The sequence below is a fragment of the Leucoraja erinacea genome, unplaced genomic scaffold (genome assembly GCF_028641065.1).
Source record: "Leucoraja erinacea ecotype New England unplaced genomic scaffold, Leri_hhj_1 Leri_234S, whole genome shotgun sequence".
Lineage (NCBI taxonomy): Eukaryota > Metazoa > Chordata > Chondrichthyes > Rajiformes > Rajidae > Leucoraja > Leucoraja erinaceus.
In genome coordinates this window covers 7,928-26,209 of record NW_026576135.1, presented here as the reverse complement: position 1 = coordinate 26,209, position 18,282 = coordinate 7,928, and the positions used below count along the sequence as shown (strand labels likewise).

The 18,282-nt window shown below is 51.4% G+C and overlaps 1 protein-coding gene across 1 annotated transcript; it reads right to left on the bottom strand.

Annotated features, from left to right (window-relative positions):
- Positions 1-15,384: 15,384 nt before the first annotated feature.
- LOC129716431 (homeobox protein not2-like) lies at positions 15,385-18,040 on the bottom strand (the record flags this gene model as incomplete). Its single annotated transcript, XM_055666304.1, has 2 exons — positions 15,385-15,966; positions 17,859-18,040. Coding segments are annotated over 2 exons (383 nt in total), but the record flags the coding sequence as incomplete, so codon positions are not given.
- Positions 18,041-18,282: the final 242 nt, after the last annotated feature.

The window sequence follows — 18,282 nt, the reverse complement described above, 5'->3', positions numbered from 1 at the left end:
CTCAGCGGGTGAGGCAGCATCTATGGAGCGAAGGAATAGGTCGAGACCCGAAACGTCACCTATTCCTTCGCTCCATAGATGCTGCCTCACCCGTTGAGTTTCTCCAGCATTTTTGTCTACCTTCGATTTTTCCAGCATCTGCAGTTCTATCTTAAACAACACATATCAATGTATATCGGACACTCACGATTTGGACGAGGGGATCGAAGGCTTTGTGGCCAAGTTTGCGGATGAGACGAAACTAGGTGGAGGGGCGGGTAGTGTGGAGAAAGCAGGGACTCTGCAGAAGGACTTGGACAGGTTGGGAGAGTGGGCAGAGAAGTGGCAGATGGAATATAGTGTAGCAAAGCGTGGAGTTGGTCGTAGGAATAAAGGCGTAGACTGTTTTCTCAATGGGGAGAGAATCCAGAAATCGGAGGGGCAAAGGGACTTGGGAGTGTTGGTGCAGTTAATCTGCAAGTTGAATCAGTTGTAAAGAAAACAAACTCAATGCTAGCATTTATTTCAAGAGGGCGTGGATACAATAACAGGGATGTAATGCTGAGGCTCTAGAAGGCGCTGGTCAGGCCTCATTTGGAATATTGTGAGCAATTTTGTGCCCCGTATCTGAGGAAGGATGTGCTGGCTCTGGAGAGGGTCCAGAGGAGGTTTACAAGAACGATCCCAGGAATGAGTGGGTTGACATATGATGAGCGTTTGACGGCACTGGGCCTGTACTCGCTGGAGTTTAGAAGAATGAGGGGGGACCTCACTGAAACTTACAGAATAGTGAAAGGCCTGGATAGAGTGGATGTGGAGAGGATGTTTCCACTTGTGGGAGAGTCTAGGACTAGAGGTCACAGCCTCAAAATTAAAGGACATTCCTTTAGGAAGGAGATGAGGAGGAATTTCTTTAGTCACAGGGTAGTGAATCTGTGGAATTCTTTGCCACAGAAAGCTGTGGAGGCCAAGTCAGTGGATATTTTTAAGACAGAGATAGATAGATTCTTGATTAGTGCGGGTGTCAGGGGTTATGGGGAGAAGGCAGGAGAATGGGGTTGGGAGGGAGAGATAGATCAGCCGTGACTGAATGGGGGAGTGGACTTGATGGGCCGAATGGCCTAATTCTGCTCCTATCACATGACCTTCTGATCTTTCCTCTCTCTCTTTGTTCTCCCTCACCCTCACTTCCTCCTTCCCTCCCCAACTCTCTCTCTCTTTCTCTCTGCCAGCATCCCTCTTCCCATCAGAACTGCCCCCTCCGTCGACTCTTTTAAGTCGAGATTTAAAACTCATCTTTACTCTCAAGCCTTTCTTGACGTCCTCTGAGGGAGGGTTACATGTATGTATTTATGTATGTTCTTAATCTATGAACCACTGTTGTATAACGTTAGTACCTCCACCAATGTAAAGCACTTTGGCCAACGAGAGTTGGTTTTTAAATGTGCTATAGAAATAAAAGTGACTTGACTTGACGACCTTGTTTGCTCTCCTTCCATCTCTCCCTGTCTAGCTCTCCCTCTTTCTCCCTCCATCCCTCCATCCATCCCTCCATCCTTCCCCCTTCTCTCTCCCCCATCCCTCCCTCCCTCCCTTCCCTCCTTCCCTCTCTCCCTCCCTCCCTCCTCTCCATCCCTCCCTCCCTCCCTCCTTCCCTCTCTCCCTCCGTCCCTCCCTCCCTCCCTCCCTCCCTCCCTCCCTCCCTCCCTCCCTCCCTCCCTCCCTCCCTCCCTCCCATCCCTCCCTCCCTCCCTCCCTCCATCCCTCCCTCCTCCCTCCCTCCCTCCCTCCCTCCCTCCCTCCCTCCCTCCCTCCCTCCCTCCCTCCCTCCCTCTATCCCTCCCTCCCTCCCTCCTTCCTCCCTCCTTCCCTCCCTCCATCCCCCCCTCCCTCCCTCCCTCCCTCCCTCCCTCCATCCCTCCATCCTTCAGTCAGTCCATCCCTCCCTCCCTCCATCCCTCCCTCTCTCCCTAACTCTTTCTCTCCCTTCCTCCTTCCCCCCCTCTTCTCCCTCCCTCCCCCACGCCATCCCTCCCCCCCCCCCTCCCTCCCTCCTCCCCTCCCTCCCTCCCGCCGCCCTCCTTCCCACTTTCCCTCCCTCCCCTCCCTTTTTCCCCATCTCTCTCCCCATCCCTCCCTCCATCCCTCTCTCCCCTCTCTCCCTCTCTCCCTCTCTCCCTCTCTCTCCCTCCCACCCTCTTTTTAGTATCCACCCCCCCTTCCCCCCGAGCAGATACTCAGCAGATGGGCTGGGGCGAGTGAGTGAGTGAGTGAGTGAGTGGGCGAGTGAGCAGCCCAAGCCTGTTTCGTGCCTCTGTGCCTCTGGCTGGAGTCAAAGTGGAGCTTAGGGTGACAAAGCCCAGCTTGCCGTTGCCTCAGTGGGGAGCAGCTCCGCAGAGGCTGGGATCACAGATCTTTGGGCTCCAGTTGTCCCAGGGAGAGCTGGGCTCGGACTCCTGCGGCCAGTCTGGTTTCACAAGGTGCCGGCCGGATCAATCTCCTTGTTCTCCAGCCCCATGTAATCCCATTACACCCAGCGGCAGCCCCACCAGCCCCCCGTTAGTGCAGGCTCACCGCCCCGCGCTACATCACGGCTCGCCCGGGGACAATTTGTTTAGTATATAGACTCACAGAGTCACAGAGGCACAGAGACACAGAGACACAGAGACAGAGACACAGAGACACAGAGACACAGAGACACAGAGACACAGAGACACAGAAACACAGAGCCACACAGACACAGAGACACAGAGACACAGAGACACAGAGTCACAGAGACACAGAGAGTCACAGAGACACAGAGACACAGAGACACAGAGACACAGAGACACAGAGACACAGAGACACAGAGACACAGAGACACAGAGACACAGAGACACAGAGAGACACAGAGACACAGAGACACAGAGACACAGACACAGAGACACAGAGGCACAGAGACACAGAGACACAGAGACACAGAGAGACACAGAGACACAGACAGAGACACAGAGACACAGAGACACAGAGACACAGACACAGAGACACAGAGGCACAGAGACACAGAGACACAGAGACACAGAGAGAGACACAGACACAGAGACACAGAGACACAGAGACACAGACACACAGAGACAGAGACACAGAGACACAGAGACACAGAGTCACAGAGACACAGAGACACAGAGACACAGAGACACAGAGACACAGAGACACAGAGACAGACACAGACACAGAGACACAGAGACACAGAGACACAGACACAGAGACACAGAGGCACAGAGACACAGAGACACAGAGACACAGAGACACAGAGACACAGAGACACAGAGACACAGAGACACAGAGACACAGAGACACAGAGACACAGAGTCACAGAGACACAGAGACACAGAGACACAGAGACACAGAGAGTCACAGAGACACAGAGACACAGAGACACACAGACACACAGACACACAGAGACACAGACACACAGACACAGAGACACAGAGACACAGAGACACAGAGACACAGAGACACAGACACAGAGACACAGAGACACAGAGACACAGAGACACAGGGACACAGAGACACAGACACACACAGACACAGAGTCACAGAGACACAGAGACACAGAGACACAGACACAGACACACAGAGACACAGAGACACAGACACAGAGACACAGAGACACAGAGTCACACACACACACAGAGACACAGAGACACAGAGACACACAGAGACACAGAGACACAGGACACAGAGACACAGAGACACAGAGACACAGAGACACAGAGGCACAGTCACAGTCACAGAATCATAAAGTCATACAGGGAGTGATTAAAGGATAGAAACTGGCCCTTCGGCCCACCCAGTGCATGCAGACTAGGATGGCAAAAATTAGGCTAGTCCAATTTACATTTTGTCCACACCCCTCTAAACACTTCTTATCCATATATCTGTCCAAATGTCTTCTAAAACTCATAATTTTAGCCGCTTCTACAGGTTCCTGTGGCAGTTCGTTCCAGATACGGACCACCCTATGAGTGAAAAAGTTGCCCCTTAGATTCTTCTTCAGTCTCTCCCCTCTCACCTTAAGCCTGTGCACTCTAGATTTAGAACCCTCTAGCCTGGGACAAAGACTGTGAGCGTTCACTTTATCCGTGCCCCTCATGATCTTGTACACCTCACTAAGGTCACCACTCAGCCTCCTGTGCTTCAGAGAAAAAGGTCCCAGCCTATCCAACCTCCTCCTGCCCACAAGCCCAGGGAACATCCTGGTGCAGGAAAGAACTGAATGATAGGATATCTCATTGAAACATATAAGATTGTTAAGGGTTTGGACACGCTAGAGGCAGGAAACATGTTCCCGATGTTGGGGGAGTCCAGAACCAGGGGCCACAGTTTAAGAATAAGGAGTAAGCCATTTAGAACGGAGACGAGGAAACACTTTTTCACACAGAGAGTTGTGAGTCTGTGGAATTCTCTGCCTCAGAGGGCGGCGGAGGCCGGTTCTCTGGATACTTTAAAGAGAGAGCTAGATAGGGCTCTTAAAGATAGTGTAGTCAAGGGATATGGAGAGAAGGCAGGAACGGGGTACTGATTGTGGATGATCAGCCATGATCACATTGAATGGCGATGCTGGCTCGAAGGGCTGAATGGCCTACTCCTGCACCTATTGTCTACTGTCTTTTGTCTCAGGTTCCTATTAAATCTTTCCCCTCTACCTTATAAACCCATGTCTCCTGGTTCTTGATTCCCCCACTATGTGCATACACCCGATCCGTTCCTCCCATGATGTTATACATAGAAACATAGAAACATAGAAACATAGAAAATAGGTGCAGGAGTAGGCCATTCGGCCCTTCGAGCCACCACCGCCATTCAATATGATCATGGCTGATCATCCAACTCAGTATCCTGTACCTGCCTTCTCTCCATACCCCCTGATCCCTTTAGCCACAAGGGCCACATCTAACTCCCTCTTAAATATAGCTTCAGAGAAAAAGATCCCAGCCTATCCAAACCTCCCCTGTAACACTAGACCACAAGCCCAGGAACATCCTGACGTAGGAAAGAACTGGGTGAGAGGGGATCTTATTGAAACATGTAAGATTATTAAGGGTTTGGACACGCTAGACGCAGGAAACATGTTGTACACCTCTATAAGATAACCATATAACCATATAACAATGACAGCACGGAAACAGGCCATCTCGGCCCTACAAGTCCATGCCGAACAAATTTTTTTTTCCCCTTAGTCCCACCTGCCTGCACTCATACCATAACCCTCCATTCCCTTCTCATCCATATGCCTATCCAATTTATTTGTACAACATTACATCCCAGCCTTCATCAGAAGATCACCCTTCATCCTCCTGCGCTCCAAGGAATAGAGACCTAGCTTGTCCCAACCTCTCCCACTCATTCCCCACACACCCGCCCTTTCCCGTCCACTCCCACAGTAAACTCCCACTGCCGTGCCGAATTTGTTGGGCAAAATGACAAAGCTGCATCTAATTGGATTATCCATCGCGACGCATCCAGACAAATTAGAGGGAGTTTCTGATCCTGATATCATCCAGGTTCCCAATTAGACAGAACCTAATCCCCAGCTCTACTGAATCTAATCATGTTGTTGGTGTGTGAGACATGGTGGCGAGCCTGGGATCAGCATTGACTGGGAGAGAGACCGTGTCTGGTTCCGTTTGAAGACAGACACAAAATGCTGGAGCAACTCAGTGGGACAGGCAGCATCTCTGGAGAGGAGGAACGGGTGACATTTCAATACACAATAGACAATAGGTGCAGGAGGAGGCCGATGTTGGGGGAGTCCAGAACCAGGGGCCACAGTTTAAGAATAAGGGGTAAGCCATTTAGAACGGAGACGAGGAAACACTTTTTCACACAGAGAGTGGTGAGTCTGTGGAATTCTCTGCCTCAGAGGGCGGTGGAGGCCAGTTTTCTGGATACTTTCAAGAGAGAACTAGATAGGGGTCTTAAAGGTAGCGGAGTCAGGGGATATGGGGAGAAGGCAGGAACGGGGTACTGATTGGGGATGATCAGCCATGATCACATTGAATGATCACAGAATCTGGAAATCTGTTTCAAAAATATCCAATGACTTGGCCTCCACAGCCGGCTGTGGCAATGAATTCATTGGAAACAGGCCCCCCCAGCCCAATCTGCCCACACCGACCAACATGCCCCCTCTAATTTATATAACCATATAACAATTACAGCACGGAAACAGGCCATCTCGGCCCTACAAGTCCATGCCGACAACATTTTTTCCCTTAGTCCCACCTGCCTGCACTCATACCATAACCCTCCATTCCCTTCTCATCCATATGCCTATCCAATTTATTTTTAAATGATACCAATGAACCTGCCTCCACCACTTCCACTGGGAGCTCATTCCACACCGCTACCACTCTCTGAGTAAAGAAGTTCCCCCCTCATATTTTCCCTAAACTTCTGTCCCTTAATTCTGAAGTCATGTCCTCTTGTTTGAATTTTCCCTATTCTCAAAGATTAAAGGGAAAAGCTTGTCCACATCAGCTCTGTTGTATATCTCCTCTCATCATTTTAAAGACCTCTATCAAGTCCCCCCTTAACCTTCTGCGCTCCAGAGAATAAAGACCTAACTTATTCAACCTATCTCTGTAACTTAGTTGTTGAAACCCCTGCAACATTCTAGTAAATCTCCTCTGTACTCTCTCTATTTTGTTGACATCCTTCCTATAATTGGGCGACCAAAAACCTGTACACCATACTCCAGATTTGGTCTCACCAATGCCCTGTACAATTTTAACATTACATCCCAGCTTCTATACTCAATGCTCTGATTTATAAAGGCTAGCATACCAAAAGCTTTCTTTACCACCCTATCTATATGAGATTCCACCTTCAAGGAACTATGCACGGTTATACCCAGATCCCTCTGTTCAACTGTATTCTTCAATTCCCTACCATGTACCATGTACGTCCTATTTTGATTTGTCCTGCCAAGGTGTAGCACCTCACATTATCAGCATTACACTCCATCTGCCATCTTTCAGCCCATTTTTCCAAATGGCCTAAATCACTCTGTAGACTTTGAAAATCCTCTTCATTATCCACAACACCCCCTATCTTGGTATCATCTGCATACTTACTAATCCAATTTACCACACCTTCATCCAGATCATTGACGTACATGACAAACAACAAAGGACCCAACACAGATCCCTGAGGCACCCCACTAGTCACCTGCCTCCAACCCGATAAACAGCCATTCACCATTACCCTCTGGCTTCTCCCATTCAGCCACTGTTGAATCCATCTTGCTATTCCTGCATTTATACCCAACAGTTGAACCTTCTTAACCAACCTTCCATGAGGAACCTTGTCAAAGGCCTTACTAAAGTCCATATAGACAACATCCACTGCTTTACCCTCGTCAATTTCCCTAGTAACCTCTTCAAAAAATTCAAGAAGATTAGTCAAACATGACCTTCCAGGCACAAATCCATGTTGACTGTTCCTAATCAGACCCTGTTTATCTAGATGCTTATATATATTATCTCTAAGTATCTTTTCCATTAATTTGCCCACCACTGAAGTCAAACTAACAGGTCTATAATTGCTAGGTTTACTCTTAGAACCCTTTTTAACAATGGAACAACATGCGCAGTACGCCAATCCTTGGGGACTATCCCCGTTTCTAATGACATTTGAAATATTTCTGTCATAGCCCCGGCTATTTCTACACTAACTTCCCTCAATGTCCTAGGGAATATCCTGTCAGGACCTGGAGACTTATACACTTTTATATTTTTCAAAAGTGTCAGTACTTCTTTTACTTTGAAACTCATAGTATCCATAGCTACTCTACTCGTTTCCCTTACCTCACATAATTCAATATCCTTCTCCTTGGTGAATACCGAAGAAAAAAAATTGTTCAATATCTCCCCCATCTCTTTTGGCTCTGCAGATAGCTGTCCACTCTGTCTCTCCAATGGACCAATTTTATCCCTCGTTATCCTTTTGCTATTAATAGAGCTGTAGAAACCCTTTGGATTTACTTTCACCTTACTTGCCAAAGCAACCTCATATCTTCTTTTAGCTTTTCTAATTTCTTTCTTAAGATTCTTTTTACATTCCTTATACTCCCCAAGCACCTCATTTACTTCATGCTGCCTATACTAGTCCCACCTGCCCACAGACCAACATGCCCCATCTACACTAGTCCCACCTGCCCACACCGACCAACATGCCCCATCTACACTAGTCCCACCAGCCTGCGTTTGGTCCATATCCCTCCAAACCTGGCCTATCCATGTACCTGTCTAAATGTTCCTTAAACGTTGGGATAGTCCCAGCCTCGACTACCTCCTCCGGCAGCTCGTTCCATACACCCACCACCCTCTGTGTGAAATAGTTACCCCTCAGGTGTAACTTAAATATTTCCCCTCTCACCTTAAACCTATGTCCTCTGGTCCTCGATTCCTCTACTCTGGGCAAGAGAGTCTGTGCATCTAACCGATCTATTCCTCTTTTGATTTTGTACACCTCTATAAGATCACCCCACATCCTCCTGCGCTCCATGGAATAGAGACCCAGCCTGCTCAACCTCTCCCTGTAGCTCACACCCTCTAGTCCTGGCAACATCCTCGTGAATCTTCCCTACACGGGTGATGCCGTCAGCGATTGGCAGCCCCGCCAACAGTCTGCCTGTTTTTCCATCTTTTTTTTTTGTTATTTTGAGTATGTTTTAAAAGTTTGTATTAATGTTCTCTAGTTTGTTTTATGTGAGGGGGGGGGGGGGGGGGGGGAGGGGGGGGTCGTGGAAACTTTTTTCAGTCCCCTAACTTGCCGTAGATGCGATTGTTTTCCGGATCGTATCCCCGGTTACTCTGCAGCCTACCATCGTGGAGCTGGCGGCCTCGCTCGGGACTGACTTTGAACCCCACCGCGGGGCCGTGGACTTCTCATCGGAGCCTGCGATCCCTTGCCTGGGATCGACGCTCCAACCGCGGCCTGCGGACTTCACCATCGAGGAGCTCGCAGCCTCGGGTAGAGACTGATGTCGGGAAGCTCCAAGCGACACAGGAGGTTTCGAGCGGCCCTGACTCGATCGCCCAGCGCGGGGGAGCTGAGATTCCCCCCCGATGGGGGAGCTTGATCGCCCTGACGCGAGGGCCTAAATGCCGCCGGCTACGGGAGCCAAGATTGCCCCGTCTCCGCAAGGCTCGAGGCCCCCGACCGCGGGAGAACAAAGAAGGGAAGAGATTGAACTTTCTTTTGCCTTCCATCACAGTGAGGAATGTGGAGGGGTCACTGTGGTGGATGTTCATGTTAAAATATGTTTTGTGTGTTCTGTTGCTTTTTAATGGTATGGCTGACTTGGCTAATCCAATTCCTCATATGTTGCAGAACATACTTGGCTAATAAAGTGTGATTATGATTAATATGATTATTTCCAGCTTGACAACATCTTTCCTGCAACATGGTGACCAAAACTGAACATAATACTCAATATCCAGCCTGTACAACTGTAACATGACCTCCCAGTTTCTGTACTCAATATTGTGACTGATGAAGGCCAAAGTGGCAAAAGCCTTCTTGACCACCCTGTCAGAGGTTACGGGGAGAAGGCAGGGGAATGGGGTTGAAAGGGAAAGATAGATCAGCCATGATTGAATGGCGGAGTAGACTGGATGGGCCGAATGGCCAAATCTGCTCCTATCACATGGACTTATGAATCTATATCAATGATTTGGATGAGAACACACATGGCAAGATTGGCAAGTTTGTAGATGATATGACTTATGAATTTATGAAGATACAGAGTGTAGCATTGTAGTGCATCAGTTCCAGAGACAAAGTCCAATGTCTGCAATGGGGTAGAGGTGAATCGGACAGTACCCCAGCTTATGGAAGGACCGGGTCTGCTTGTGTTTGGCTCATGTCTCTCTAAGAGGGAGTGCAGAGACGGTTCACCAGACTGATTCCTGGGATGTCAGCACTGTCTTATGAAGAAAGACTGGATAGACTTGGTTTATACTCTCTAGAATTTAGAAGATTGAGAGGGGATCTTATAGAAACTTACAAAATTCTTAAGGGGTTGGACAGGCTAGATGCAGGAAGATTGTTCCCGATGTTAGGAAAGTCCAGGACAAGGGGTCACAGCTTAAGGATAAGGGGGAAATCCTTTAAAACCGAGATGAGAAGAACTTTTTCCACACAGAGAGTGCTGAATCTCTGGAACTCTCTGCCACAGAGGGTAGTTGAGGCCACAGTTCATTGGCTATATTTAAGAGGGAGTTAGATGTGGCCCTTGTGGCTAAGGGGATCAGGGGGTATGGAGAGAAGGCAGGTACGGGATACTGAGTTGGATGATCAGCCATGATCATATTGAATGGCGGTGCAGGCTCGAAGGGCCGAATGGCCTACTCCTGCACCTAATTTCTATGTTTCTCTGCTTCTATGTTTCTAATCCTCTCCTATCCTTGGAACGACTGCCTTTATAAGAACGTTTCTCCTTAATTAGTCTTTCAAAATATTCTTGCTGTAGAATACATCTATGTATTACACTGGCTCTTCAGGAAGGGCTATTTAAAAAAAAAATGTTATCAGCTTCAGTTTAGCTCATTGTCACATGTACCGAGGTACAGTGAAAAGCTTCTGTTGCGTGCTAACCTGTCAGCGGAAAGACTGTACATGATTACAGTCGAGCCGTCCACAGTGTACAGATACAGGGCAAAGGAAGTAGCCATATTGGTGGTAGCCAGTGCCATCTTCTTCACCAGGGCAACAGGACGAAGGTTGCCGACGCCAACAGCATCAACAAACTCATCAGGAAGGCCGGCTCCGTCCTGGGGGCGGAGTTGTAGTTGGATTCACGGGAGGTTGGTCTTGGAGGGGAGGATGCTCCTTAAACTGCGGAGCATCCTGGACAATACAGCTCACCCCCTCCGTGACACACACTGGTCAACCTGAGGAGCACCTTCAGCAACAGACTGGTTCCACCAAGATGCAGCACACAACGCCACAGGAGATCCTTCTTCCCTGTGGCTATCAAACTGTACAACTCCTCCCCCTTCTGTCGTGGGGTAGATTGAGACTGACTCTCTCCCGCCCCTCACCCCAATCTTTACATGTCCCCAATCCTTTCCACTTGTCACTTTAATTTCATGTTTCATGTATTTTGTGTTTCTATGACTGTTGGCAGATCAATGTCCCACCTGGGGTAAATAACGTTCTATCGTATCGTATTGTAATAATGTTTAGTGCAAGGTAGTGTAGTGCAGGCAGTGAAGAAAGCGAATGGTATGTTAGCATTCGTAGCAAAAGGATTTGAGTATAAGAGCAGGGAGGTTCTACTGCAGTTGTACAGGGTCTTGGTGAGACCACACCTGGAGTATTGCGTACAGTTTTGGTCTCCTAATCTGAGGAAAGACATTCTTGCCATGGAGGGAGGAGTACAGAGAAGGTTCACCAGACTGATTCCTGGGATGTCAGGACTTTCATATGAAGAAAGATTGGATAGACTCGGCTTGTACTCGCTAGAATTTAGAAGGTTGAGGGGGGATCTTATAGAAACTTACAAAATTCTTAAGGGGTTGGGCAGGCTAGATGCAGGAAGATTGTTCCCGATGTTGGGGAAGTCCAGAACAAGGGGTCACAATAAGGGGGAAATCCTTTAGGGCCGAGATGAGAAAAACATTTTTCACACAGAGAGTGGTGAATCTGTGGAATTATCTGCCACAGAAGGTAGTTGAGGCCAGTTCATTGGCTATCCTTAAGAGGGAGTTAGATGTGGCCCTTGTGGCTAAAGGGATCAGGGGGTATGGAGAGAAGGCAGGTACAGGATACTGAGTTGGATGATCAGCCATGATCACATTGAATGGCGGTGCAGGCTCGAAGGGCCGAATGGCCTACTCCTGCACCTATTTTCTATGTTTCTATGTTTCTATGTAAAGCTAACAAAGTCTGGTCAAGGATAGTCCGAGTGTCATCAGTCAGGTAGATAGTAGTTCAGCGCTGCTCTCTGGTTGTGATAGGATGATCCAGTTGCCTGATAACAGCTGGGAAGAAACTGCCCCTGTAGTTTTTTTGTAAATTTCTCAAATCCACGCTGAGCGGTGTAAAGTTACTAATAAAGTGTGTGAGCATGGGAGCGAGCGAGCGAGTGAGACAGCCACAGAGGAAGGGGGCACAACATCTCCTGGGTTGCTCGCATTCCTGGCTAAATAATCCACTTGATACGGAGAATCCCTCTCTCATTACCACGGCTGGGTGATAGTGTGGGAAACACTGGCTGAGGAGAGGCTGCTGGAACAGGAAACTCAGTGTGTGTGTGTGTGTGTGTGTGTGTGTGTGTGTGTGTGTGTGTGTGTGTGTGTGTGTGTGTGTGTGTTGTGTGTGTGTGTGTGTGTGTGTGTGAGTGTGGGAGTGTGTGTGTGTGTGTGTGTGTGTGTGTGTGTGTGGTGTGTGTGTGTGTGTGTGTGTGTGTGTGTGTGTGTGTGTGTGTGTGTGTGTGGGGAGTCTGTGTGTGTGTGTGTGGGAGTCTGTGTGTGTGTGTGTGTGGGAGTCTGTGTGTGTGTGTGTATGTGTGTGTGTGTGTGTGTGTGTGTGTGTGTGTGTGTGTGTGTGTGTGTGTGTGTGTGTGTGTTTGTGTGTGTGTGTGTGTGTGTGTGTGTCTGTGTGTGTGTGTGTGCGTGTGTGTGTGTGTCTGTGTGTGTGTGTGTATGTGTGTCTGTGTGTGTGTCTGTGTGTGTGTGTCTGTGTGTGTGTGTGTGGCTGTGTGGGTGTGTGTGTGTGTGTGTGTGTGTGTGTGTGTGTGGGTGTGTGTGTGTGTGTGTGTGGGAGTCTGTGTGTGTGTGTCCGTCGATGTATGTGTGCGCGTGTGTGTAATTATATGTGTGGGCGTGTATGTGTGCGTGTGTATGTATATATGTGTGTGTGTGTGTGTGTGTGTGTGAATGTATATATGTGTGTGTGTGTGTGGCTGTGTGGGTGTGTGTGTGTGTGTGTGTGTGTGTGTGTGTATATACGTATATACAGTATATATATATTTTAACAGAGTACTATGTTACATATTCTGTTGTGCTGCTGCAAGTAAGAATTTCATTATTCTGATTCGGGACATATTGCAACAAAACACTCTCGACAGGTTTAAAATTCAATCAATATATTTGGTATATTTACACGAATAAATACAGAATATGATATAAACATTGCTGGCAGCATCGGGGTGGAAGGGCGAGATGTAGATGCTGCTGGACACAGGGTTGCTGCTGTTATCAAACACGTCATTGCCTCTCTCCACAGATGCTGCCTGACCCGCTGAGTTACTCCAGCACTCTGTGAAACGTCACCTATCCATGTTCACCACAGATGCTGCCTGACCCGCTGAGTTACTCCAGCACTCTGTGAAACGTCACCTATCCATGTTCTCCACAGACGCTGCCTGACCCGCTGAGTTACTCCAGCACTCTGTGAAACGTCACCTATCCATGTTCTCCACAGACGCTGCCTAACCCGCTGAGTTACTCCAGCACTCTGTGAAACGTCACCTATCCATGTTCTCCACAGATGCTGCCTGACCCGCTGAGTTACTCCAGCACTCTGTGAAACGTCACCTATCCATGTTCTCCACAGATGCTGCCTGACCCGCTGAGTTACTCCAGCATTCTGTGAAACGTCACCTATCCATGTTCTCCACAGATGCTGCCTGACCCGCTGAGTTACTCCAGCACTCTGTGAAACGTCACCTATCCATGTTCTCCACAGATGCTGCCTGACCTGCTGAGTTACTCCAGCACTCTGTGAAACGTCACCTATCCATGTTCTCCACAGATGCTGCCTGACCCGCTGAGTTACTCCAGCACTCTGTGAAACGTCACCTATCCATGTTCTCCACAGATGCTGCCTGACCCGCTGAGTTACTCCAGCACTCTGTGTCTATCCGGTTTAAACCAGCATCTGCAGTTCCTTCCTACACAGTATGAATATTGACTTCAATAGCCCTTGCTTTCCCCCTCTCTCCAACCCTCCCCCTTCCCAGTTCTCCCACCAGCCTTAGTGTCTCCGATTACATTTAATAAATGTCCTCTGTACATTTGATCCCTCTTTGCTTTGTTGTCACCTCCTCCGAGATACCAATTCCACATTTTCCTTGAACTCCCATCTTTGATGTCTCGTTTTCACACCTTACCCTTCCTTATCTCTGTGTCTCCCTCTCCCCTTACTCTCAGTCTGAAGAAGTGTCTCGACCCGAAACATTCCTTCTCTCCATGCTGCCTGACCCGCTGAGTTACTTCAGAGCTGCTGCCTGACCCGCTGAGTTACTCCAGCACTTTGTGTCTATCTTCGGTGTAAACCGGCATCTGCAGTTCCTTCCCCCACGACCGTCTGCTTCGTTTAGTTTAGAGATACAGCGCGGTAAACCAGGCCCTTCGGCCCACTGTGTCCGTGCCGACCATCGATACCCGTACACTAACACTATCCTACACCCACTAGGGATAATTTTACATTTGCACCAAGCCAATCAAACTACAAACCCGCACGTCTTTGGAGCGTGGGAGGAAACGGAAAATCTCAGAGAAAACCCACGCAGGTCACGGGGAGAACGTGCAAACTCCGCAAAGACAGCACCCATGGTCGGGATCGAACCTGGGTTTTTATGGCACTGTGAGGCAGCAACTCTACCACTGCACCACCGTGCCATGTGCTGGAGGGACTCCGCCTGTCAGTCAGTGTCTGAGGAGAGGAAGGGATTGACAACAACCCCAACTGTGCCCAGCTCTGGGCACCCTGATGCAGGGAGAATGTTGACAAGCTGGGGAGGGTGCCCAGAGGATTCACGAGCATGTTGACAGGACTAGAGGGCCTGAGCTACAGGGAGAGGTTGAGCAGGCTGGGTCTCTATTCCTTGATAGCGCAGGAGGATGAGGGGAGATCTTATAGAGGTGTACCACATCATGAGAGGAATAGATCGTGTAGATGCACAGTCTCTTGCCTAGAGGCAAAAGGGTGGTCACGTTAGCTCAGCGGTAGAGTTGCTGCCTCACAGCGAATGCAGCGCCGGAGACCCGGGTTCGATCCTGACTACGGGTGCTGTCTGTACGGAGTTTGCACGTTCTCCCCGTGACCTGCGTGGGTTTTCTCTGAGATCTTCGGTTTCCCCCCACACTCCAAAGACGTGCAGGTTTGTAGGTCAATTGGCCTGGTATAAATGTAAATTGTCCCTGGTGTGTGTAGGATGGTGCTAGTGTGCGGGGATCGCTGGTCAGCACGAACTCGGTGGGCCGAAGGGCCTGTTTAAGGCCTGGCTATATTTAAGAGGGAGTGAATAAAACTAAAGAGTAGGGGAATTGAGGACCAGAGGACATAGGTTTAAGGTGCAGGTGAAGGGGAAAAGATTTAATAGGAACTCGAAGGGTAGCTTTATCTTTAAGCTATAACTCAAGAGTCTGTGGAATTCTCTGCCTCAGAGGGTGGTGGAGGCCGGTTCTCTGGATGCTTTCAAGAGAGAGCTGGATAGGGCTCTTAAAAATAGCGGAGTCAGGGAATATGGGGAGAAGGCAGGAACTGATTGGGGATGATCAGCCATGATCACATTGAATGGCGGTGCTGGCTGGAAGGGCCGAATGGCCGACTCCTGCACCTACTGTCAAAGTTGTAAATTGTCCTGAGTGTTGGTGCGGACTCTGAAGGGCCTGCTTCCACGCTGGATCTCTAGAGTCTAATGTAAACGAAACTCCCTCCTCCACACAGATGCTGCCCGACCTGTTGAGTCTTTGGACACGATGTTTGCCGTCCCCTCCCGCCCCCGCTTCAGTGGCTGCTCTCAGCCGGCGGGGTGAGGGGGTGAGGGTCGGTGCGGCGTTCCCTGGGGCTCCCGGGTCCATGCCGGGCGCTGGGAGAGTCGGGTCGGGGCTGCGTGTCGGCCATGCCAAGCCGGGCAAGGTTCGCTTGCTGCTGCTCCAGGCTCTGCTTCCTCCACTTGATCCTGCGGTTCTGGAACCACACTTTCACCTTGTCGGTGAGGAGGGAGGGCGGGGGAAAAAAAAAAATTGAAACCAATTAAACAGAGGAAACTACAGGTTCAAAACACAAAATAGAGAGGTGACGTTTCGGGTCGATGAGGAAGAATGGTCTCGACCCGAAACGTCACCTATCCATGTTCTCCACAGATGCTGCCTGACCCGCTGAGTTACTCCAGCACTCTGTGAAACGTCACCTATCCATGTTCTCCACAGATGCTGCCTGACCCGCTGAGTTATGGTGCAGCAGCATCTATGGAGCTAACGAAATAGGCAACGTTTCGGGCCGAAACCCTTCTGGAAATAGGCAACGTTTCGGGCCGAAACCCGGAAGGGTTTCGACCCGAAACGTTACCTATTTCCTTAGCTCCATAGATGCTGCCTGACCCGCTGAGTTACTCCAGCACTCTGTGAAACGTCACCTTTCCATGTTCTCCACAGTTGCTGCCTGACCCGCTGAGTTACTCCAGCACTCTGTGAAACGTCACCTATCCATGTTCTCCACAGATGCTGCCTGACCCGCTGAGTTACTCCAGCACTCTGTGCCTATCCTTGCTGTAAACCAGGGGCATCACGGTGGCACAGCGGTAGAGTTGCTACGGACATTACACATTCTCGCAGGTTAATTGGCCCCAGCATAAATGTGAAGTGTCCCCAGTTCTTGATTGGTACGGGTGTCAAGGGTTATGGGGAGAAGGGGGTTGAGAGGGAGAGATAGATCAGCCATGGTTGAATGGCAGAGTAGACTTGATGGGCCGAATGGCCTAATTCTGCTCCTATTCCATATGATCTTATGATGGTAGTGTGTGTAAGATAGTGTTAGTGTGCGGTGAACGCTGCTGGCGCAGACCCCGGTGGGCTGAAGGTTGCAGCTCTAAACTAAACTAAAAAAATAATCCCTTATCTGCCCCTTCCCCCTCCCCTGCCCACCCTCGCCTCACCATCCCTCCACCGCTCACCTTCCCTCTCCCTTCCCCCACTACCTCCCCCTCCCCCTCCCCCTCCCCCTCCCCCCCCCCACAGCCCGTGCCCTTGCCCTCCCCCTACCCCTCCCCCTCCCCCTCCCCCCCCCCCCCCCCCCCTCCACCTTTCCCCCCTCCCCCCTCCCCCCCCCCTCCCCCTCCCCTCCCCCTCCCCCCCTCCCCCCCCACCCCCCCCCCCTCACCCCCCCACCCCCCCCCCCCCCCACCCCACCCTCCCCCCCACCCCTCCCCCCCCCCCCCCCCCCCCCCACCCCCCACCCCCCCCTCCCCCCCCCCCCCCCCTTCCCCCCCCCCCCCCCCCCCACCCCCTCCCCCCACCCCCCCCCCCCACCCCCCCCCCCCCCCCCCCCCCCCCCACCCCCCCCCCTCCCCCCCCCCCCCCCCTCCCCCTCCCCCCCCCCCCCCCCCCCCCCCCCCCCACCCCCCCCCTCCCCCTCACCCTCCCCCCCCCCCCCCCCCCCCCCCCCCCCCCCCCCCCCCCCCCCCCCCCCCCCCCCTCCCCCCCCCCCCTCACCCCCCCCCCCCCCCCCCCTCCCCCCACCCCCACCCCTCCCCCTCCCCTCACCCTTCCCCTTCCCCCCTCCCCCCCTCCCCCCACTATCCCCCACCCTCCCCCCCACCCCTCCTCCCCCTCCCCCCCACCCCACCCTCCTATCCCCCCCCCCTCCCCTCCCCCACCCCCTCCCCCTCCCCCCCCTCCCCTTCCCCCCACCCCCTATCCCCTCCCCCCACTACTCCCCCTCCCCCTTCCCCCCTCCCCCCCCCCCCCCCCCCCCCCCTCCCCTTCCCCCCCCCCCCCCACCCCCCCCCTTCCCCCCCACTTGCCTCCCACAGAGGGTGGACGTAGCCCCCCCTTGCCCCCGAGTTTTGCCGGCTCTGGGCCTTGTCCGTGGGCACCTACCTGCGATTCGTTGAGCTGGAGTGTGGATGCCAGGATGAACCTCTCGGAGCCCACCATGTACTGCTGGCGGGCAAACTCCTTCTCCAGCCGGGCCAGCTGCTCGTGGGTGAAGATGGTGCGGGCACGCTTGGCCCTGCCCTGCTTCTGCCTCGTGGAGAACGGAGACTTGGCCAGTGGGTAATCTGTGTGGAGGAGGAAGAGACCAAATCGTCACCCAACCCCATGACAATGGCAGACAACAGACGACAGGTGCAGGAATCGGCCATTCGGCCCTTCGAGCCCAGCACCGCCACTCAATGTGATCATGGCTGATCATCCACAATCAGTACCCCGTTCCTGCCTTCTCCCCATATCCCCTGACCCCGCTATCTTTAAGAGCCCCGTCTAGCTCTCTCTTGAAAACATCCAGAGAACCGGCCTCCAC